This window comes from Erpetoichthys calabaricus, chromosome 11, assembly GCF_900747795.2.
Source record: "Erpetoichthys calabaricus chromosome 11, fErpCal1.3, whole genome shotgun sequence".
In the NCBI taxonomy this organism is placed as follows: domain Eukaryota; kingdom Metazoa; phylum Chordata; class Cladistia; order Polypteriformes; family Polypteridae; genus Erpetoichthys; species Erpetoichthys calabaricus.
In genome coordinates this window covers 94,111,176-94,135,861 of record NC_041404.2, presented here as the reverse complement: position 1 = coordinate 94,135,861, position 24,686 = coordinate 94,111,176, and the positions used below count along the sequence as shown (strand labels likewise).

The following is a 24,686-nucleotide window of genomic DNA, read 5'->3' as shown; positions in this document are numbered from 1 at the left end:
GGGGGGGGGGGAGGTGTATCGTTTAATTAATGTGCATATGTCCTTCTTAAGTCTGATTCTTGTAAGTCTAAGCATTATCCTATATATGACTGCAACACTTTTTGCAGAGCCTTACAGTCCTGCTGTATGCTGTTCCCAAACCAGACAGTAATACTTCCTGTCAGAATACTTTCAATGGTGGATGTTTTGAGCTATTAGGGCCATTATAGCTGTGTCATCAGCAAACTTGACAATAATGTTAGAGTTATGTACAGTTGTGCAGTTACACATGTAGAGTACAGCCGAGGACTCAGAACATAGCCCCGTGGAGCACATGTGTTGAGAATGAGGGATGATGATGTATGGCTACCTACTCGAATGCCTGGAGTCTGCCTGTTACAATGTTAATATCCCAGCTACGCAATGAAGTGCTCAGATGTAGGTTCCTGACTTTGGTGATGAGATTACAGGGAATTATTTGTTAAATGCAGAACTATAGTCTTCCATTCACACACTATTGTGTATGTAAGATCAAAGTAATGGCATCCTTTTAGATATACTGAAACTATTTGCAAACTGTAATGGATCCAATACTTTTGGCAGAGAAAAGCATATGTGATTTTTGATTAGCTTCTCAAAACACTTCATTGCTACAGGCATTAAAGTGATGGGGCAATGGTCATTTAAACAGGTTTGACTTACTGCCTTAGGTGGAGGGACAAAGGTGGATCTTTTAAAGCATGTTGGTTTGACAGAATGGGGTAAGGAGAAATGAAATATTATTGTGAGCACTGGTGCAATCTGATCAGCACAGGTCTTGAAAACACATCCGGAAATACAGTCTGGACCTGCTGCCTTCCTTGTGTTCCCTTTCCTAAACGGTCTCCTTGCATTATGTTCTGAAAAAGTGAGTGCTTCTTCCTCACTGAGTGGTTCTTCCACTGCAGACTACCATTAACAACATTCACATCAAGCTGTCTGTAGTAGCTATTAAACTCATCTGCTAGAGAGGTATCGGCACTTATATAAATGCAAAGAATTATTATTATTATTATTACAAAGGTGGGAGTACTTGCTTTATGGTCCATTATTATCCACAGACCATTCCACAAGGAGATGGATTGCATCAATCAAATTTCCCTTTCATTTTCTCCCCATATCACTGTTTAGCAGCTTTCATGACTCTCCTTAGATGGCATGAACAGCTTTGTAATGATCCATATACCCAGATATAATCTCTGCGTTGTATGCAACGGTGTGTGTGTTTATTGTATCACGAATGGTTTTATCCATCTATGGTTTCTAGTTTGGGTAAGTCCTGATGGTGAGTTTTGGTGCTATTTCATTTACAGGATATCCAATATACAAAGTCACTGCTTCCGTAAACACAGTGATATTTTCATCAGAGCTGTACCTGAACACTACCTCATTAGCAACACTCAGTGAGTCCTGGAGGTTCCTGCTTTATTTTTTGTTTATATCTGGGTACAAGAAAGATGGTAGAAAGATGGTCAGATTTGCCCAAAGTAGACAGTGTTTCTTCTTTATATCTGCCTTTAAATGGATTATAGCATTCATCTAGGGATCTATAGTCCAGACCACTCTGGTAGAAAGTGTAACATGCTGGTCAATGTCTGACATTAATGTTTTGAGGTTAGCCTTGTTGAAATTGCCAGCCATTATGAGGGCACCATCCAGGTCATCATTCTGGTGGTGATTGGATGTCTCTTACAGTTCCATCTGGGCAGTGATAGTGTCTGCTTGAGGTAGAATATAAACAGTCTTGACAATGACTGAAATAAAAATCTAGGGATGATAAAATAGACTGAGCTGAAAAGGATGGTCAGAATGCAAGATCAGGTCAAAACCAGAAGTCAAATGATTGTTCACCCAAGCAAAAATCACTAGGTAAATTAAAAGTCTCAAAAACATTTTTGAAGGGTCAAAAATCACTGACTGTAATGTACCGATGAAGCAGAAGAATACTGACTTTTATACTGTTGCTGTTGTAACGTCACACATCATGGGTCATATTACCAAGAGTTGCTGCAGTAATTGTAAGGAAAATGGTGGTGCCCATGAAAAAAACAAAATCATGTTGCAGCAAACTAACATAATAATCTGCTATATAATAAAACATTAAGGTCCGTTTGTGTGTTCCTTAAAGCAATCTGATCAGTCAGTTTGGCATTTAAATTTAACTTGAAAAGACATTATTGTAACTCTAATTAAAATAAAGACCTCAGAATAAAACACTGAGATCAGCCTTAGACTGTTGCAAGCTAGACTACATTTTTTACATAGAACAAATCAGCCATCAAGTTAGCTAGCCAGCAACCCTATTTAATGATGTATGATGCTGTTTTAAGCATCCTTAAGCTGTTTATCCTTATTAATTTTTTACATTTTTAGCAGCTGTGACAGAGATATCAATTGATTTAGTTACTAATGAAAAATATATGTGACTAATGCTTTAAGAAGTGATTAGTCACTAGTAACACATTGCATTAACTATGTGAATCAAGAATTGAGGCCTGCATTCATTTTTTGGGCTTGAGTAAGACATGATGAAAAATATTACCTCTTCCTGCTGCCTACTACTATCCCAAATCAGAAAAATATGGAAAATGCAAATAAAAAATGGTGCAGTGATTCTTAAATTTATTTTACAGTATTAACCCAAGATATTTCATGCCTGCAACACATTCCAAAAAACGTTTGGACAGTAATGCATTCACCACTTTGTATTGTTGCCATTCCTTTTTTACAACACTTTAAAGACATTCTGGCACTGAGAATACCAAGCAATGAAGCATTTCTCGTGTTATTTTGTCCCATTCTTCCTACAAACACATCTTAATGCAACGGTATAGGGTCATCATTGTCACATTTTTATTTTCAAAAGTCTTCATATATTCTCTATTCGGGAACAGGTCTAAACTGCAGGCAGGCCAGTCCAGTGCCCTTACCCTCTTTTTCTGCAGCCATGCTTTTGTAATGTCTTGTTGAAAAATGAATGGACATAACTGGAAAAGATGTCATCTTGAAGGCAGCATATGTTGCTCTAAAATCTCAATGTACTTTTCTGTATTAATGCTGCCATCACAAAAGCATAAATGACTTTGCCAAGGGCACTGATACAACCCCATACCATGACAGACCCTGCCTTTTGGACTTGTTGCTGCTAACAGTGTGGTTGGTCATCTTTGTCTTTGGTCCGGAGCACATGGAGTTAATTTCTTCCAAAAAAGGTCTGGAATACTAATTTGTCTGACCACAATACACATGTCCAATGTGGTCCATCTCAGACATCTCTGAGTCCAGAGAAGTTGATGCCGTTTCTGGACATAGTTAACTAAGGCTTCTTTCTTGAACAGTAAAGTTTTAAGTGGCATGTGTGAATGTAACTCCATATTCTAGTGCTTGACAAAGGTTTGCAAAAGTAATCCCTTGCCCATGTGCTTATATCAGCTATTGATGATTAACAGTTTTTGATGCAGTGTCGTCTGAAGGATCAGAGATCATGGATGTTCAGTTTAGGCTTATATCCTTGCCCTTTACACACTAAAATTCCTGCAGATTCATTGGATTATTGCAATGTAGAAGAAGAAATCTTCAAGTCCCTTCCAATTTTTCTTTGAGGAACATTGTTTTTAAACATTTCAATAATTTTCACAAGCATTTGTTGGCAAACTGGAGATTCTCTGCCCATCTTTGCTTCTCATAGACTAAGCCTTTCATGGATGCTGCTTTTGCACCAAATCATGATTATAATCACCTGTTGGCATCATATATTTGAAATCATATCATTATTAATTATTTATTTTTTTACCTCATTACTGGACCTAATGCACCCCCATCCCAACTTTTTTGGGAATGTATTGCAGGCCTGAAATGCAAGAATAAATATGCAGTATATTAACAAATGAAGTGAAGTTGACCAGACAAACATGAAATATCTTGGGATCATACTGTCTACAATGAAATAAAATACAAAGTAAATTTAAGAAACACTATTTTTTTTATTTGCATTTTCCATACCGTACCAAGTTTTTCTGATTTGGGGTTGTGATAAAGTGCCTGTTTACCCTGTAAAACTGCATTCACAAATTCATCATTGCCAACAGTTCTGTGTGGCTGATGTGCCAATTAATGAATTTTCCTCTTTGATGGCCTGAGAGCCCTGTGGATGAATTTCATTTATCATATATATTTTCCGGAATTACATTGGGAAATGACTCAGTTAATCCATAGGAATTCTAAACGCTGTCCATCTGTCCATCCATCTTTTTAAACTCACTTATTTCATTACAGGAATGAGGGCAAACAGAATTCTCTAAGTATAGGATATAAGTCGTTAACCAGATCTAAAATTACACTGTTAATTTTGCATAAAGACAATGAGAAATATTTTAAACTGCTTATGCACTGCAACAATACAAAAAGCTTTTACAAAAGTTTTACAAAGGGAGACTACATGACTTTTTGTAGCAGATGAACGTGCAATGAAGTGGCTCCTCAGTCATACTTACAATTTCCTCAATTTATAACACTCACCCTCCCCATATTGCCACATTTTTTATATAAAAATCTCTTACTCATCTTCTGTATTTAGAAAATGGCATCCGATTTGAGATAGTCTTACTGTGAGTTGTCTAGCCCCATGAGCAAGTCTCTGTGCAGCAGAGCCCAGAATATAAATAGGTGACAGGTAAAGTACAGATGTTCTTTTTGGTGATTTGTGTTTTGTGGTCAACCAGCTGTCTCCCACACATGAATCTCTACAGCAGGGCTTCCATGTAGACCTTGTGTGTTTTTTTATATGTTGTGTTTTCTTTACCTGTTGATTCAATTTTTAAGGTTAATTTTTTATTTTGATTTAGCTTTACAAAGTTTATTTTAGATTTTCTTTGTCTTTGTTTATGTGACTCAGGTTTGAAGCCTAGTTTGTCACACCAATTACATCACATAGTAGACAGCATAATTTTACAAAGGTCACAACATGCATTATCACTCAGTGGATATACACCATGCTGAAATATAGGCTTGTGTAATTAATTTCTTTTTTAAGTAGGCCCTAGATCTAGATTTTAAATTCTGTATAGACTTAATTTGGCTTTTTGGCTTCTGATTAACATCTTTTCCTTTCTGATCCCGATTGCTCACTTCTAACTTTGATTTCTTGTTTTTGGCCATGGCCTTGTGTAACCACATCCCTGTGTTCAGTAACCATCTTCAGATTAACCTTTAATTTCTCACAATAATCCCTGGACACATCATACGTCACATTATGACAACTGAGCAAAAAAGGATCTCTTCAGATGGTAATGGAAATTGTCCATCACCATCACAAGCAGATTACTTTCCTGGAATATCAGAAGGTGTAATTATGTGTTAAATTTATAGAACTGGAAGTTAGAAATCACATATACAGTATAATGTTCATATCCAGGGACTAGTAAAAAATGGATGTGCCAATAAGTTTCTGAGTAAGCTGTGGCCAACTCTGTTTCCACCCCTCCACAATTATGCATCTGTAGTGGATAGGTGCATTAGGAACTATACACCTAATCATAATTCATCCTGCCCAAGGCCATTAATATCAATGTTCTTCAACCTTTTCAACCATCATGTTATTTTGAGGGAGACAAAGACACCTAAGCTGTCCCATGAAGGCTGGTTAATGTTCTTTTTACTTCAATGTAACAACAGTTTAAGCCAGGAAGGATATGGTTCAAGTGATGAAGCAAGTGCAGTAACTGGGCTTTTTTGTTGTGTTCATCCTGCCAGAAGATTTCATATACCTCAGAACATGTAATCTTTGAGATGAAGTCATTTCGATGACTTTGAAACTACAGGCACATTCCCCCTTTAATGAATGCTGTCTTATTTATTCTGTGCCATGAGTTACTTAAGTTACCTTTTCTTTACTAAGCCTCTGAACATTTCTACTTGTTACACACTTGAGTACCACTCTTTGCACAGAGGCTTGATTAGTATAGTTTTGTTATATGACTTTATTTCATGTATGTTGGGGAGCTGTATGTCAGAATGTTTTTTTGATTTGGCTTAGAGGAACTGTGGATAACCCTTATGTTGCTATCATGACGGATGAATTTGCTGCTTGGAGTCAGATGTTGCAGAGACAGGGTATGGAGTGAGTGGGCTTGATGCCTGCAATGGTTTATCATTGATATGTTCTATTGTGGTTTTGTTTTCTACACATAGACATGACAGGAAAGGTAGGAAGTATATTTTGTGATGTGGATTTTTAGTTGGTTTGTAGGAGGTGGGGTTTGAAGGAAGCCCTTTAAGCTTTTTTGAAAGCATGCATTTCCAAGGGGGGAGGGTGGTCACACAAATGCTCTGGGAGTTCGTGTTTCTTGTTTTCTTTCTTTTAGTTTCTTTTTTTTGCTGTGCTCATGGCTAATCTATTGTTTGCCTCTTAGAATCTCTGAAGACTAGGTGTGGGGGACTACTGTATTGTTGTCCTTAATTACTTGCAGCTAAAGAGAGTCATGTTGTGTTCATTCAAGAATCCAAGGTAATGGCCAAAGATGTGCCTAGATTCACTAACAAACACTACGTAGAGTAGGAAGTGCAGAGTGGTCATTCTTCTCTGGTGCAACTTGCAGCCTAAAATATTTGGCATTGATTTAGACAATAGTGTAATCCCTCGCTATATCGCGCTTCGACTTTCGCAGCTTCACTGTATCGCGGATTTTATATGTAAGCATATTTAAATATATATCGTGGATTTTTTGCTGGTTCACGGATTTCTGCGGACAATGGGTCTTTTAATTTCTGGTACATGCTTCCTCAGTTGGTTTGCCCAGTTGATTTCATACAAGGGATGCTATTGGCAGATGGCTGAGAAGCTACTCAACCAGAGTGCGTATTACGTATTAAAAAAAACTCCTCAAATATATTGTGAGCACGGGGGTTGTTCGCACCCCTAGAGGATACGGCCGCTCCTCAAAAAACGCTGAAAGATTACCTTCACATTGCTCTTTCTCTTGCTGGGCTTACATATGGCTGCTTTGTCAAGCGATATGCTTCCCGCACTGTGCTTCGCATACTTAAAAGATCAAACAGCACGTATTGATTTTTGATTGTTTGCTTTTCTCTCTCTCTCTTGCTCTGACATTCTCTGCTCCTGACGGAGGGGGTGTGAGCAGGGGGGCTGTTCGCACCCCTTGACGATACGGACGCTCGTCTAAAAATGCTGAAAGATTACCTTCACGTTGCTCCATTCTGTGCAGCTGCTTTGTCAAGCGACATGCTTCCCGCACGGTGCTTCGCATATTTAAAAGCTTGAAGGGCATGTATTGATTTTTTATTGTTTGTTTTTCTCTGTCTCTCTCTCTCTCTCTCTCTCTTTGACATTCTCTGCTCCTGACGGAGGGGGTGTGAGCAGAGGGGCTGTTCGCACACTGGCCTAGAGGATACGGACGCTCCTCTAAAAAATGCTGAAAGACTACCTTTACATTGTACATCCTTGCAGCTTCTTTGTCCGGCGGTGCTTCGCATACTTAAAAGCCAAACAGCCCTATTGATTTTTGTTTGCTTTTTTCTCTCTCTCTGACATTCTCTGCTCCTGATGCGCACTCCTTTGAAGAGGAAGATATGTTTGCATTCTTTTAATTGTGAAATGGAACTGTCATCTCTGTCTTGTCATGGAGCACAGTTTTAACTTTTGAAAAAGAGACAAATGTTTGTTTGCAGTGTTTGAATAAAGTTCGTGTCTCTCTACAACCTCTTGTGTTTCTGTGCAAATCTGTGACCCAAGCATGACAATATAAAAATAACCATATAAACATATGGTTTCTACTTCGTGGATTTTCACCGCATTTTCACCGATGGAGGAGGGATTACTGTACTGTTAGAATTGACTTTGTGCTGATGGATTTGGATGATAGAAAAAAAAGCATTGTGCTGTTTTTATTCACCATTATTGTATGAATCTGCATTACTTTTGCATATTACCAATTAAGTTTTAAAAATGAAAAGCTGTAATATTATCGTTGGTATGGGTGTAAACATCATAATGAATCCTCCATCAGATAAAATGCCATCTGTTCTCTCTTTCAGCAAATTTCTCATTCAAAACACTCACTATGTAGGTTTACCTCAGACTTAAACCGGGTTGATTTTTTTGATTGTTAAATCCCTCTATGAAAATATTGTCATTTTTCTTCTCTCTGCATAATTCTTACCCAAATTAGACTGCATTTTTATTTCTAAATCATTTGTTTCTCCTTTAATGTCTCTCAGCCCATCAGATCATTGATGTGTGATGATTTCCCAATGCTGTGCAGTCATGCAACTTTTTGAAGGTTTAATGAGTCTTTGCTTCGTAATAAATAATTTTGTGATAAACTGGTGTCTAAGCTAGAATATTTTATTAATATCATTTCTGGTTCTGCCGATGAACCTGCACGTTTGTGGATGGCTATAAAAAGGTTTTATTCATGACTTCAATATCAGATGTGTTAGTAATCTGGCTAATGCATGCCGGTTAGAAGTTCATGATCTTAAAACTCATCTCTCAATTTTGGAGGATTCTCGTCTGGTGAATCTGGAGTATGATTTTTTGATTACAGGCACATGATGTGAATTAAACACTTTCTTACAGCAGCAAACAGAATGTGAAATTCTCTGCACACTGACTTGTTATTTCTGGTTTCTGGTATTTACATTTCTGGTGTTAAGTCGCAAAAACTATTGCTGTTCAGACTACGGAAATCAGAATCCTTTGTGACTTTTGCATCTATTAAAAATAAGTTCAGAGTCTTTCTCTCGCTATAATTGTTCTTTTGAGTGTTACTCTGAATTATTTACTGCATACTCCAAGTCTCCTCTTTCAGAAATTATTCTTTTTTTTAGATAATTCTACCACCTCCAAGCTTACAGTGCATAAGGTTGCTATGTTAGATTCCCTAATTGCACCTTCTGTACCTAAGGAGATTTTTGATTCCTTGATCTCTGCTAAATCACTGGGTCCTGGTGGTTTGTCCCCAGAGGTTTTGTCTGCCTTTTAAAAGTAACTAGCACTCCATTTACAAGAAGATGCTGAATGATGCTACTTTGACCTCCAAACTGAGTCCTTTAGTTAATTCAGTCCTGATTACCCTCATATTAAAAGAGGTAAAGGGTTATCTGACAGCTCTAATTATTACTGTATTTCTTTGATGAATTCTGATGAAATGCTGTTAGTAAAGCTTCTTGCATGCCATTTTCAATAGGTTATTCATCAATGAATTCGCCTTGACTTAGTTGTTTTTAGTATGCTCCAACCAGGCAGCAGGTAACGTTTGTTACCTTCTGCATATTTTAGATGTAGACCTTGCAGCTGTATTAGCACTTCCACTTATATGAAGTCTGTGTAAGGCATCCACTGGAACTCTACCCCCATTTTCACACTGACCTCTCTTCATCTCTTGTTATTTTGTAAAAAGCTATACTTCACAATGTATCTGCATCCTTTAAAAACCCAAATTATCAGCATGTTTGTTTTATAAAATTAGTGTGGTCCAGACTTGATGAGTGTGATTATGAGCCGGTAAAAATCCATGCAGCCATGGGGTGTGGAGTGGGGAAGTTGGCTGATTGCTTGTTAATGTGTGTGATCAGCACAGCCATTCCTCATTGATGCTCCATGGATCATTAATGAAAGCACATGCACCCATAGAATAAAAAGAATCTGTGTAGGAAAAAGAGAGGATAAAAAGGATAAATAAAATAATAGAAGGATGTTTGGGGAGTAAATTCAAGACAGATGGTTGAGGAGAAGTAAGGAGTGAGATTAGGAGTGTTAGCCAGTGTGGTGGACAGGAAGCAAGGTGGTTGGGAGACCCATGGTGAGCGAAAAGAACAGTGCTTCAGGGGCAGATCACTCCTGTTGAGCATTGAGGGAGCAGGAGTGAACTGGTTTGCTTTGTGTATCATCCTACCGGTGCCAATTAACAGAGTATATACTGCATGAAAGAAAATTTTAATGTTAGAAATATCAAACAGTCATCATTATTGTGTAAAACAATAAAAGGGAAATGTAAAAAGTTTTTAAGAAAAACAGTTTATTCTGAATAATTCTATTATTTAACACTAGAATTACCAGAGCCTACGAAAAAACTCGTAAATCCGTCCCACCTTAAATCGCGTCTTAAATCCGTTTGCACCTCTCCGCCAGAGTCCTTTGTCATCTAAATGTGCTGATAAACAAAAGCTACTAGCAGCCAGCTATTCCATCCCCCCACCGACTTAGAACGAATTTCTCCTAGCTCATGGCTTGCCTTGATTTGATTATCTGGGATTGAAGTGGAGTTTTAGAGTGGAAATAATATAGTGTTATTTGGAATACATGCATTTCATGTGTGTTCCGTTTCTATAGTAGTCTGTGCAAGCACATTTTTAAAACAGAAACGTTTTTCATATTCTAATAGTAAATGACAAAATGTAGGCATAAACTATATAACGTATGAAGCCTGAAGTCCATATATCAAAGAAACACTTTCACAAAAGGTACAAATAAGAGAACACGTGCGCTTTTATTCAAAAATATAACTGCACAAAAAAAAAAAGTCGCGTTAGCATGCCACATTGACATTCTTACTACAACCACTGCGGTGGCGTAATGGTATCAGCTCCTGACTGGGGATCAGAGGGTGGCGAGTTCGATCCCGCACGGCTCCACTTCGAGAAGTGAACTGCTCTTATTCTTACAATTTTAGAATAACAACATAAATTTGATTTCAGTCTGTAACAGCCGGTGTAACTTATGATACTGGTAAAGGTTAGCTTTTTTTTTTTTTTTAATTCACTTTTCATTCTCGCAGTTGCATTCAGAATCAATCCATACAACCCCATCTAACATAAAGACGCGCTATAGGTCTGCAGTGTACCACGATGCATACTACCGCCCCCCCCCCCACAAAAGGGTTCTGACACACAAACGCTGGCGAAGCTGCCTTCTTCGTATCTCACCGTCACTTGAAATCAGCAGTTCTTAGCTGCTTATCAATCCATACAATCCCATCTGACACAGCTGTTTTTACATAAATAAAAGTGTACTTTTATTCAAGACTATAACCGAAGAATAAAGAAAGCAAGTTACAGTTGGTGGTTGATACGACAGCTTGCGTGGTGCAATGCTAAGAACTGCTGATTTCAAGTGACAGTGAGATACGAAGAAGGCAGCTTCGCCAGCGTTTGTGTGTCAGAACCCTTTTGGGGGGGGGGGGGGGCGGTAGTATGCATCATGGTACACTGCAGACCTATAGCGCGTCTTTATGTCAGATGGGGTTGTATGGATTGATTCTGAATGCGACTGCGAGAATGAAAAGTGAATTTAAAAAAAAAAAAAAAAAAGCTAACCTTTACCAGTATCATAAGTTACACCGGCTGTTACAGACTGAAATCAAATTTATGTTGTTATTCTAAAATTGTAAGAATAAGAGCAGTTCACTTCTCGAAGTGGAGCCGTGCGGGATCAAACTCGCCACCCTCTGATCCCCAGTCAGGAGCTGATACCATTACGCCACCACGGCGGTTGTAGTAAGAATGTCAATGTGGCATGCTAACGCGGCTTTTTTTTTGTGCAGTTATATTTTTGAATAAAAGCGCACGTGTTCTCTTATTTGTACCTTTTGTGAAAGTGTTTCTTTGATATATGGACTTCAGGCTTCATACGTTATATAGTTTATGCCTACATTTTGTCATTTACTATTAGAATATGAAAAACGTTTCTGTTTTAAAAATGTGCTTGCACAGACTACTATAGAAGCAGAACACACATGAAATGCGTGTATTCCAAATAACACTATATTATTTCCACTCTAAAACTCCACTTCAATCCCAGATAATCAAATCAAGGCAAGCCATGAGCTAGGAGAAATTCGTTCTAAGTCGGTGGGGGGATGGAATAGCTGGCTGCTAGTAGCTTTTGTTTATCAGCACATTTAGATGACAAAGGACTCTGGCGGAGAGGTGCAAACGGATTTAAGACGCGATTTAAGGTGGGACGGATTTACGAGTTTTTTCGTAGGCTCTGGTAATTCTAGTGTTAATGTAGTAAATCATTTAACAAGCCTACTGCTGATGATGACTACTTCTTTTACTCTTGTAGACAATATGTTCCAAACTCATCTAATAAGATAAATTTCAAGATTAGGGGATATTTTATAGTGCTGGACAACAGACAGGCTTACAAGTGATATTTACTTTTAGTTTTCCAGGTCAACAGAGTGTGGAGTGAACAAACAGACGTGTTATAACTTTGGCATCTATAGTCACAATTCCCTGTACCTCCTTTAATGTAGTCCTCATTATGTTAACCTGAATGATGATATTAGCAATAATTGTAATTGATATCTAGACTCCAGAATATTTAATGTTGTATCAAAACTAAAATCCAGAGTTTGAGATCTCTTGGAAAAGAAAAGAATCAACTATACTCATAATATATTTTAGCAAAGTACTGCATAATTGGAAAATGGAAAATCAATGATTTTAATGTTAACATTTGTGATAGCACTGGTAGGCAATCAAGTCTCCACTCTATTTTACAGATTTCCTAAACATTAAGAATAAAAATGATTTCCCTGTTAAATGTAATCTATAACAACTTTCTCTTTGTCGTAACATCAAATCATATCTTTTTTCCTACCTTACAGACCAATGGGTAGTAAGGAATCTTCCAGTAATGCAACAGGAACTGCTAACAGCAGAGCTACTGGCCTTCAAAGAAGAAAGCTATACAGCGCCGTTCCTGGGCGCTTATTTGTGGCAGTAAAATCTCACCAGGCTCAAGGAGAGGGTGAGCTCTCCTTCAGTAAGGGAGACAGAGTAAAAGGTAAATGATTGTCTGTAGTGTGTTTGCACTGTTAATGTCCTAAATTGTAAAATATTTTTAATCCTTATTTCATGAATGTTACTGTGTAACATTAATAAAAGAACAGTTAGTTTTTAATTTGTTTTTACTCACTTTCTTTTGTTGTAAGAGCTATTGTACTTGTCCTGTGCAGGAGGACCACTTTTGAAAAAGAAAGATTAAAAGCCTGGTACTTACATTAGAAGAAGATAACAATGCAGTGCCATTAATAGCTGCTAGATGAATAACTCTCTTTATTATTATTTAGATTGTCTATATCTGTCTATATCTGCGTTGATCACACTGAGAACAAGTTAGACTTTATTCTTGTGTGCTGTTCTGTAATTAGGCAATTAGAGTGAGATACTATGGGTAACTGAAGAGGTAGGGTTTGTTTAATAAGAAAAAGCATACAGAAGAATCAGGATTAGATTAAGATACTGATTCTATTGGGGAGGGCTTGGCTTCTGATTTTACAAAGAGCTGTTATCTTGGACCTACTCTCTGCACTGTCAGCACTTTCTTCCAAAGATCAGAGGCCTCTTTATCAGCAAGACTTCAAAGGCAAGTACATGCCCCGGGGAGCTTTGGGAAATGCAGTTAAAGTAGGGATTTGCATGAGAGAGACTGCAAGAACTGAAGTAGAAAAAGGAATCTGAAAATGGGAATAGGGTGTAACTAAAATTGTGAAATATAAGCAGTGAAAGAAACAGGACATTATAGAACAAAGTCAAGGAGATCAAAGGAAATCCATTCAAGTACTGTCATACCCATATACGCACACATATATGAACAACCCAAAACGCAATGTCCACACTGAATAAGGTTTTTCATAATAATAATTCATTACATTAATATAGTGCTTTTCTCAGTACTCAAAGCGCTATCCACACAGGGAGGAACCGGGAAGCGAACCCACAATCTTCAAGTCTCCTTACTGAAAAGCAGCAGCACTACCACTGCGCCACCTGTGAGGATTTCCTGAGACACATCAGCACATCTTTAAGTATTAAAAATACATTTTTATATGTGCCATATTATTTATGACTTAATCAACTGAAAAAGACCTGTTGATACCTTTAAAAATGTAACAACTTGTACCCATACACAAATGCTAGTCAATACACATAGACATAGCACATTAGGCACTACAGTGGATTCAGAAAATATTCAGACCTCTTCAATTTGGCTATGTTGCTGCCTTGTGCTAAAATCATTTAAATTCATTTATCCCCACATCAGGCATCATTCAATACCCTAGAATCACAAAGCAATAAGAGCATTTTACACATTTTTGTAGTACTAGAGTGTTGTACCGTGTTAGCCATTATGAATGTAGAGAAAAGCCAAGCAAAATGACACCTTTTATTAGCTAACTAAAAAAATTACAATATGCAAGTTTCGAGGCAACTCAGGCCCCTTCTTCAGGCAAGATGTGTCACATTTTTGCAAATTTATTAAAAATAAAAATTGAAATTTCTCATTGACCCAAGCATTCAGACTGTTACTTAGTACTTAGTTGATGCACCTTTGGCAGCGATAACAGTTTAGAGTCTTCTTGGGTATAATGCAACAAGCTTTGCACACCTAGATTTGAGGATTTTCTTCCATTCTCCTGATCCTCTCAAGCTCTGTTAGGCTGGATAGAAACCATCAGTAGATAGCTATTTTCAGGTCTCTCCAGAGATGTTTAATTGGTCTCAAGTCTGGGCTCTGGCTGGGTAACTCACACACATTCCCAGAGTTGTCCATAAGCCAGTCCTGCTTTGTTCTTAGGGTCCTTGTCTTGTTGGAAAGTGAACCTTTGGCTCATTCTGAAGTCCAGAGCATAGGTTTTCATTAGGGATATTCTCCCAGTGTCTACTGCTAAAAAATAACCCCACAGCTTGATGTTGCCACCACCACGCTTCACCATTGGAATGATATTGCAGAGGTTATAAATGGTGCCTGGTTTCCACCAGACATGACACTAATCTTGACTTAATCACACCAGAGAAATTTGTTTCTTACAGTTAGAAAGGCACCTTTAGTCACTCTGTCATAAAGCCCAGGAGCATCATTTATAAACCTTTGCATGTATTTGAACTTGAAAATATGTGCACACCAAAAAGCAGGAAAATGCATAGACCAAAAAAAAAAAAAACAAACAAGAGTACACCCTGCTGTACACATATTTCTTTGCAATTTGCCATTTATAAATCACAATCACCTTGTAAATTCGTGCACATGAGTTTACCTTCAACGCTACCCTGAAACACCCCCGTAGGTAGCATGCAAATCAACCTCATACATATGTAATCATGATGCTGCAGAACTTCAATGGCTGGTAGAGCAGCCTGTTTCTCCTGACACATCGAGACCTTGCCACCTGAATTCAAGAGTATCTGGCTGTGTCTCGCATCTGAAAGCGCAAGATCATACACAACATTATAGCACCTCTCTTCTGCACTCTGGGGGTCTGGGATAGGTGAAAGGAAGCATCATCAGAGCAGGTACCCGCTATCATCTGGCACATGTAATGATGTGATTGCCTTTACAATGAATAATATTTGCAATGTGAAACATTGAGGGTTCAGCCAGTTAACTTACCAAAAAGCCAACTGCCATGTACAGCACCATCACATCTGTCAGAGCTACCTTCTCTCAAAATAAATGAATCATGGGTTGACCTAGGCCAATGAGACAAAATGTTTGCCATAATCATCTTGGGTAACATGTACATTAATGTAAAATAATTGCTAATGGTCAACAAAAGCAGATTCATTCTCACTGATTGCAATTTGAGTGCAGTAAAATTCTCAGATTATGTTAGGAGAACCGGACATTGCTCCAAATTGCCTTTTTATGTTGGCACAAACATGTCTTTTTTATGTATGTACACTAACATCGTGCAAAAGCAGGTATGATGGAAGAGATCTTCCTGACCTATTGGCTAGTTCCCTGAGAAGTGATAACAGGTAGTTGATATAAACTAATGAAAAAACAAAAAATAACTTCAGTGCAAATAGGTAGCATTGGCTCTTTTAAAAGGATAATGAAATATGGTCCGTACATCATATTCATCACTTTTAAGGTATAACACATTTTGTCACAACAACACACATTATGATAACATCTCAGTGATATTAATTATTGTGACTATAAATCATCATTTAAATGATTTGACTGCATTTCCCTTCTTGATCTATTGTGTTGTCATTTTCCAATTTTTACGAAATGTTGGGACAGAGTTGCCATAAATACACACAAGCTTTTGCATCAAGTTTTCTTTATGCACATTTCAACCCTTTGTGCGTGCACAAGCTTTAAAAATAAAACCCCAGATCAGTGGAGTGTTGCAATGATGGATGTCCTTCTGGAACTTTCTCCTAACTCCGCACACATTCTCTGGCAATCAGCCAGAGTGACCATCGGGTTCTTGGTCACATCTTTTACCACAGCACTTCTGCCACAATTGCACAGTTTGGCCATGTGGCCAGTTCTAGGAAGAGTCATGGTTGTTCAGTTTATGAAATATTAACGCTACTGTGCTGTTGGGAACCTTCCTTGCTGCAGCATCTGTGCCTCAATATAATCCACTCTCTTAAGTTCTGCAACCTCCTTTAAACTATGATATACATTGTCAGTTGTGGTACTTTATATAGAAAGGCGTGTGCCTTTCCTTATAATGTCCAATCCACTGTATTGACTACAGGTAGACTTCAAATGAGGTAGAGAAACATCTCAGTGATGATCAATAAAATTGGATGCACCTGAGCCAAATTTCAAGTGTCATTGCCACAGGACTGAATACTTGTGTTAATGTGATATTTCAGTTGTATATGTTTAATCTATTTGAAAAAATGATAAAATCCTGTTTTTGCTTGAGTGATGTTTGATGTGGGGGAAAAAATAAATTTGAAAACTTTTGACCATAAGGCTGCAACATAGCAAAATGTGAAACAAGTGAAGGGGTCTGAATACTTTCTGAATTCACTGTAGGTTTAAGGAAGTATTGAATGGCTTACAGTTCCCTAATAGGTGATTCATATACACATTCTTTTTATTAATTTCTTAGTCATGCAGGATGAAACTTTCCAAACCTATGTGGAAAGAAAAAAATCCTGTTTTAGGTGGTTATTTTATTTTGGAATAAGCACTAATTATGAGTAATGTGTATACAGCCACTTCAGTACTTAAGTAGGAATTCACTAGCTTTGGCTTCAGCAGACCAGACAGGTGTCCCCAGGGGACTGGAGACTGACACACCTTACCTATATCCACTTACCAAAACATGTTGCTCCTTTCTGTGCTGCTGACTATTAAAGGTGTACTTTCTCAGCCTCTAACCCAGTGCAAAGAAGTGGCAAATTACCCACACCAGAGGCCCTGTATTTACTTTATTAACCCAGTCACCCGTTGTGCAGACAAATCAAAATGTATTTAGATATATGACTAATAGCAAAAACCAATGAATAATATGGAAATATAAATGAGCAATGTAAATGAGCAGCAAATTCTGGACGTAGAACCCCTGTTGTCATCACAAGAGGCAAATAAAAAGGAAGATAATTTCAGTAAGCATATGAAAGCTAAAGAACTGTTCCAGGAATAGTAAATTGTGTGAAGAAGAGTCCTTAAAAGCAGTTTGTAAAATTCAGAAGTCAAGCTGACTCATGGACAGTTTCTGTCTGGTCCATCTGAAATTGAGTCTCTTTAATTGAATAGAGTCTCTCACTCGCTCTGGATCATCCTCGATGCCAATGATCTCTTGTGGAGCTTCAGACCCTATGATTTTACTCACTGACAACTGACTAATTTTTAAAATAATTAATAGGTTTTCTTCTTAATATACTGTATATATATATATATATATATATATATATATATATATATATATATATATATATATATATATATATATATATTTAGCATTTCGTGTCTTTGTCACAAAATCTGTTTATGTCCCCTCAATTCCCTTGAGGCATAGATATGCGCATCTTCTCTGGCTCATGATTATAGAGTAAAGTGATCAGTGTGACACAGAGTTCTTAGACAATACTTGGATATGTAATGAAATATGGGCTGATATGTGCTTAATGAGTAAAAAATTCTATGATTATGAATAACAAAATAAAAGTTCAAGTCTATATATAGTTCATTACATTATGACTGAACTTTCTGTAGATGAGGCATCATGACTGAACTTCCTGTAGACTAGTAAAAACAACAAAATAAAGTTTTTTGTTTGTGTAAAACAATTGTGATTTATTGATGTTGTCACAATTTCACCTGCTCTGCCATCATTCCCCAGTTCTAAGCATTGGTGAAGCTGGCTTCTGGGAAGGTACTACTAGGGGCCGTACTGGTTGGTTTCCATCTGAGTGTGTTGAAGAAGCTGCAGTGAAAACTCAGGATTCAAGACAAGGTATGTTCTCTTTTCTTTAAATCACAACAATCACTGTTTACTGAAAGACATGGTATTTCAAGATTGTAAATGTAAATGTTTATTTTTGAGTCTTATTTTTAATAAATTTGCAAAAATCTCAAGTAAACATTTTTCACGTTGTCATTATGGGGTGTTGTGTGTAGAATTCTGAGGAAAAAAATTAATTTAATCCATTTTGGAATAAGGCTATAACATAACAAAATGTGGAAAAAGTGATGCGCTGTGAATACTTTCCGGATGCATTGTACATATACTGTACACATGAAAAATAATTTGTAAGGATATAACAAAAATATTGCTTGAAACCAGGTTAATGTTTTCTGCAGTATACAGTATATTCAACTGCAGCACTACCTTGTGTGAAAAGGTAACAGGGAGACAGAAAAAGGTTTGGAGTAGCCACCCCGTATACTTGGGACAGATGCAAAAAATTATTAATGCAAAGATCATTATAGCCTGAATTCAAAACAGGACTGAATTAACAGGAAGGAACAAGATGGTGTTTTTATAGGTGGATCGTAGGAAGTGATGTCATTGGGGAACTGGATGTAATGTCACTGGTGCCAGAACTGGACATGATGCTGACACGTTCAGGCTGGATTTCCCTCGGATGGTCTGCAAGAGAAAGAGAGGAAGGGTTAGTACACACTGCCACCCCCTGGTTTGGCACAATATTAACACCTTTTGAGCTCGTTGGTTGCCTCTGACTCGCACATGTGTGACACAGCCCCCCATCTCAGCTCAGACCCATTGGATTGTGCAGTCTGAACCAAGAGGTCATGAACCCAAGTAAGAGCATCGGCTTTGGTGTAAAGAGAGCCTATATGATGAACAAGCAAAAACTTGTAAGGCAGGAGGTCTAAAAACCACCTCGTTACACACAGGTTCCACTTCTTGTGTAAGGCCATCCACAGTAAGGGTAGCAGAGGAGGGCACGCAGGGTGAACTCATGGCCCAGAGGTAATACCTCTGCTGTGCAATCACCAGCACAGCACCAAGACCCGGGTCCGAAATGTCCGTCTGGAGAATGAAAGGTAAAGAAAAGTTAGGAGCTTTCAACCCCGGTGCTGATGTTATGGCATGATTTAGGTCACTAAATGCAGCTTCTGCTTTATCATACCATACCACAGTATTTGGGGCCCTCTTCTTTGCTAGATCTGTCAAGTGTGCCACTCTCTCTGAAAAACAGGGCACAAACCAGCAGAAGTAACCTGTTAGACTGAGAAAGGCTTGGACTTGCCTCTTAGTTTTTCGGACACAGCCAATTCCATATGACATCTATTTTGGAACACTGTGGTCTCACAGTACCTCTGCCCACCAAGTAGCCCAAATATTTGACATTGTTTAACTGAAAGAAACACTTCTTTGGATTAATTTGAAGATCTGCTTTAGATAGTGTATGGAGCACTGATCAGACCTGCTGTAGGTGTTCCTTCCATGGAACTAGAGCAGAGGACAATGTCATCCAGGTAGGCAACATGATAGGAGTTATGGGGATGAAGCACGTTATCCACCAGATGCTGGAAGGTTGCTCGTGCCCCAAGTAGCCCAAACAGAAGGATATTATATTGCCAGTGATCGCTACTGTATGTGTGCTAAACACAGTCTTAACCTTAGCTGAGTCTGTTAAAGGAACCTCCCAGTACCCTTTTCTCATGTCCAGTGTGGTTAAGAATTCTGCCCGTCCAAGCCGCTCGAACAGGTTGTCCATGTTGTTGCATCGCATAAGCATCAAATTGGGAAACTTGAATAAATAGACAGAGGTCATTGCAAAATCTCCAACTCCCAACAGGATTTGGAAATAATACATTAGGACTGGACCGGGGATTTTGACTTTCCTCTATTACACCTAGATCCAGCACACACTTAATTTCCAGTTCTACCTCAACTCTTTTTGCCTTGGTGAGTCGGTACAGGAAATCTCTGATGAACACCCCGGGCTCTGTCACACTGTCAGACCAGAGAGGTCCGTCCGGGCTTCTCACACACTACCTCCGGGACAGACAGGATATCTGATTCGAGCTCCTGTTGTTGCTTTGGTGATCAAATTGGGTCTGGAGTAAAGGCTTGTTTAATTTGCAAAGAGTGATCAGGGCTGTCCAGAGGAGGGGTCGGGGTCCCTATCCTTCCACGGTTTCAGCAGATTTACTTGATATACCCATTTGCTTGGTCGACGATTGGAATGTTTTACATATAATCAATGATCTCCTTGCTTTCCTTAACCTCATATGGGCCTTGCCAATGTGTCAGTAGTATGGACTGGGAGGTAGAAATAAGGATCTGATGCAATCTCCAGGCCGGATCTCCTGACAAGGCATGCCACAGTCATAATAACTGACCTGTGCTGCTTGCACCTTTTCTGTGTGACTTATTTGTGGAGGGGAGTGCTTCCTCCTCCCATCCCTCTTTTAGAATGTTCAATATGCCACAAGGTTGTCATCAATATAACAGTTCAAATGGTGAGAAACCCATAGAAGCCTGAGGGACTTCCCAATAGGCAAATAAAACTAGTGAGAGGAGCTGAGCCCAATTCCTCCCATCCTCACTGACTAACTTATATGTAGCATCTGCTTGAGGGTTTGGTTAAAACTGCTGGAATAGACCATTGGTTTGAGGATGATTAACTGAGGTCCTTAAATGCTTTATCTTGAGTAACTTGGCCATTTTGCAGAATGTCTCCAAGATGAAAGACGTCGCCTGGTCTGTCAAGACCACTTAAGGGATGCCGGCTATCGCAAGACTCCTACCAATTCCCGTGCGATGGCTCTGGATGTAACTGTGCACAGTGGGACTGCTTTGGGATATCAAGTAGCGTAATCAATGAGGACTAAGATATATTTATGTCCTGCAACCAAGGGCTTTAGGGGTCCTACTAAATCAACCCCAATGCTTTCAAATGGGATATCGTAAAGGGGAATGAGAACCAGAGGAGCACAATCCTTCTCAGGAATTTGACACTGTTGATACTCTGGACAGGACGTGCAAAAGTGTCAGACCTCCTTAGTAAACCCCAGCCAATAAAATTGGAGCTTAATATATACTACAGTTTTTTTGGCACCCAAATGGGAACCCAGGAAATGGGTGTGTGTTAGCTTGCAGACCTGACACCAGGATGGAATGCACGACCAACAGCAATCACCAGACCGCCACCTTACCCTGTATTCTCTTCTACCTGAAACAGAAAGTTGTTACTCAAGACAAATTGGGGGCCCTGTGGCATAGGGTGTTGAGCGTTTTGGCTAAAAAACAGAACCACTGCAGATTCTGCAAACTTAAAGGAATCATCGTTCCATTGTTCTCCTTTAAAGGAGGCCAGAGTTGGTTTAAACTGAAAATGTCAAAGAGAGACAGTCTGGGCCAACCTCAGAGGGCGTGATTTCATCATGAGATGCCGTCTTGTCAATTGTTGACGCTTCGTCCTCCTAAGTCCCGGGGATCGTCACAGTACAGTATCGCTCTCCCCTTGCCCAGCTGCAGTTTATGGACTCACCGAATAGAGGACAGTGGGGAATGGTGTGCGCTACCTCCTCGCCCTTGAAACAGAGCAGTGGGGATCGTGTTGTCTTTAGGCTTTGGTGCTTGCTCTGTGCTGCAGTGACTGGGCTCTTGATTAGCAATGCATGCTGTCTGAGTTTGGTGAGTGGACCGTTCTGCTCTCTCAATTTGCGAAGCTGCTCTATGTTGCTCTATGGTGTACATAGGAGCCTCCATATTTTTAAAAGGTTGCCTCTTGACCGGCTGGGCAAGATAGTCAAGAAGGGCGTTTACAAACAAATTGCATGCAACCTGCTCTACTACCTGCTGGGCGTCATTCACATTTGGCCGTAACCACCAGCCAGCTCTACCCCATAAGTCAGACGCTTGTGAGTGGTATATTCTCACCTGCAGGTCCAAGGAGATGTCATATCTTGTAAGGATCTCTGCCTTTATGAGATCATAGTTAGCAGTCTCTTTCTCTGGGAGATAGTGAGTTCTCTGTGCCTCCCGCTTCAGGAACGGTGCTATTATGTTAGCCTATTCCACACGCTCCCAATGATGCCTAGTGGCTATTCTTCAAAATCTAATGTGATCGTCAGACCAGGGAAGGGATCGAGCATGATCATCATTACAACAACAGGCAGTAACCCAGTTGCTACCCATTGCAACCCATCGTAACCCATTACAATTTATAAACAATAGCAACTCATGACAAACTGGCAGCAGCTCATGAGCTAAAAGTGAGTCACAACAAAGTGGTTTAGAAGCACTGATTTAGGTCATTGTACAAGTTTAATAAAATCTTAGAGGTGCAAGTGGTTACTGAATAAATACAATTACTTCAGCCATTCATACAAGTTCATTCATTGCTAGACTGTACATTAAGAAAGTACATTTGGAATGAAGTTATTTGTCTCTAAACTTTGTTATAATTTCATCTTACAAGTCCGTCCCGATTCTCCACCCCCAGATATTGATTTGCATGTTAAAACCACTGTAATCCTTCTTGACCATGCCCTGCTGTCATCTGTTCCCCAAATCTCTCTGAGCTGCTCTATTTACAGCGCTCCGAAAACTCCAGAATGAGCATTACAATATAAAAAAGTAATACCTGGATATAATTGACATGGTAGGTGGTGGCTAGCACTGCTGCCTTACATTTAAGAACATAAGTAATTTGAGAAACGATGGGAGACCATTCAGTCCATCTAGCCAGTTTGTTTAATTAATAGTTAAGCTGTCTCACTATCTCTTCCATATTTTCTTAAAGGTTGTCAAGGTTTCTGCTTCAACTACACACCTCAGTAGTTTGTTCCCACAACTCTTTGGTTCTGGTTCAAATCCAGGGTCCAGGGCAATGCCTGTTCAGAGTTTGCATGTCACTCTCATGTCTGCATGAGGTACATCAATTTTGCTCTATACTCCAAGGTTATGTGTAGATTGATTAACAGCTCTAATTGGGTGTGCGCTCCACAATCGACCGGGTTTGTTCCTGTATTACCAGTGAGAAATCACTCAGGGTCCCTGCTCCTTGCTATTTCACTTCTGCACAAGGAGAGGCTGGCAGCAAATTCTAGGTCTCAGAGTCAGCAGTTAGTAGCATTTGCCCTGGTATATCACATCCTATAATTAATTCCAGGCCATGCCCTCTGGGAAACTTTTTAAATAAATTTTATATAGGTCCACCAGATTAAAGAGTGTTTCTGTGCTCAACTGGCCATTTTTCTGGCTTGTGCAGCAGGGTCCCACTTATCCCTAGTAGGATCTCTCTCCCTCTGTCAGAGTGAAGATGTTTGTCTGATCTCCTGCCACTACACCAGTTAAATACCTTCTCTCTGGTGCACTGCAAAGAAAAACTGTATTTCCAGGGCTCTTACAGCACAGCCATGGATTAATGTTCCCTGGCAGTTCCCATTGTGTACAGTGGCATACAAAGATGTATCTTGACATCTACACAAATGAGTGCTGTTACTTATATCATTCTACTTCTATCTTGCTGGAATGTCTTTGTCATGGTTTATGTGGTCAACTTTTTCCTCACACATTTTCTGCCTTTAAAAATAAAAAATAAAGTTCCATGTTACTTTTTCCATTTTAGTTTTTTTCCATTTTAGTTTTCCAAACAAATATCATTGAAACAATTTCTATTTTTTTACCTATATGCATGGGCTGAGTACTGCCGCCATCAGACAGCATTGGCAGTGTGGCAAAACAACAGTGGAGGAGAGCTGCAGCTCCCACCGTTGCTGGCTTCTTTCTTGTTCCCACATATCTCTTGGTGCAGCAATACCAGCAATAACTGTGAAGACAGCAAAAACTGGCAGTCTGGCCAGTCTGCAATTCTCAACCTAATCATGTACACCTGACAAACTGTTTGTTGTCCTTCAGAGCAAAATGCACAGCACACACTAGCTACTATTGCATCCATTTTGTTAGTTTTAATACCATGAGTGATCTCGTGAACATGCCATTTTTTTGTTGTTGGTGATGCAGATGAGTCATGCACAAACATATTAGTTTGCACATGCGTGTCATTTTGGAGGACAGATGCATTCACATTACAGCTAGATACAGATCTCTTGTACTTATGAATGTGAACCGTCAAAATAGGCAAACCTGATCTAAGCAAAAAATTGGAATTGAGTAATAAGGCTTGAAATGTGACAGTAGAGTAACATTAGTTTTTTTTTTTTTTTGCATGGTCACCCTATCATTTAAAGCTGAGGTCATCAAACAGTTTTTATCTGGGCCCACATTTTTTAAAATCATACATTTTAGACCATAACACTACAATTGCTCCCACCCTTATTTTGTACTTCCTGTGTGTGATTAAGAAAAACCTGGATTTGAACTTATCCTTTTTCTTTTTATTATTTTGGTTCTAACTCTATTAGTTGTTTGTTTAATTAAAAACTGTTTAAAAGTGATTTGCCA

General features: G+C 38.9%; 1 protein-coding gene across 4 annotated transcripts in view; it reads left to right on the top strand.

The window, feature by feature from the left end:
• Positions 1-24,686, top strand: part of shank1 (SH3 and multiple ankyrin repeat domains 1) — a 648,010-nt gene that overhangs the window by 341,803 nt on the left and 281,521 nt on the right. For all 4 annotated transcript variants that reach the window (XM_051933687.1, XM_051933685.1, XM_051933686.1 and 1 more), the window contains exons 13-14: positions 12,651-12,829; positions 18,141-18,254. In XM_051933687.1, the coding sequence (XP_051789647.1) occupies positions 12,651-12,829; positions 18,141-18,254 (293 nt within the window). The remainder of the gene's footprint in view (positions 1-12,650; positions 12,830-18,140; positions 18,255-24,686) is intronic.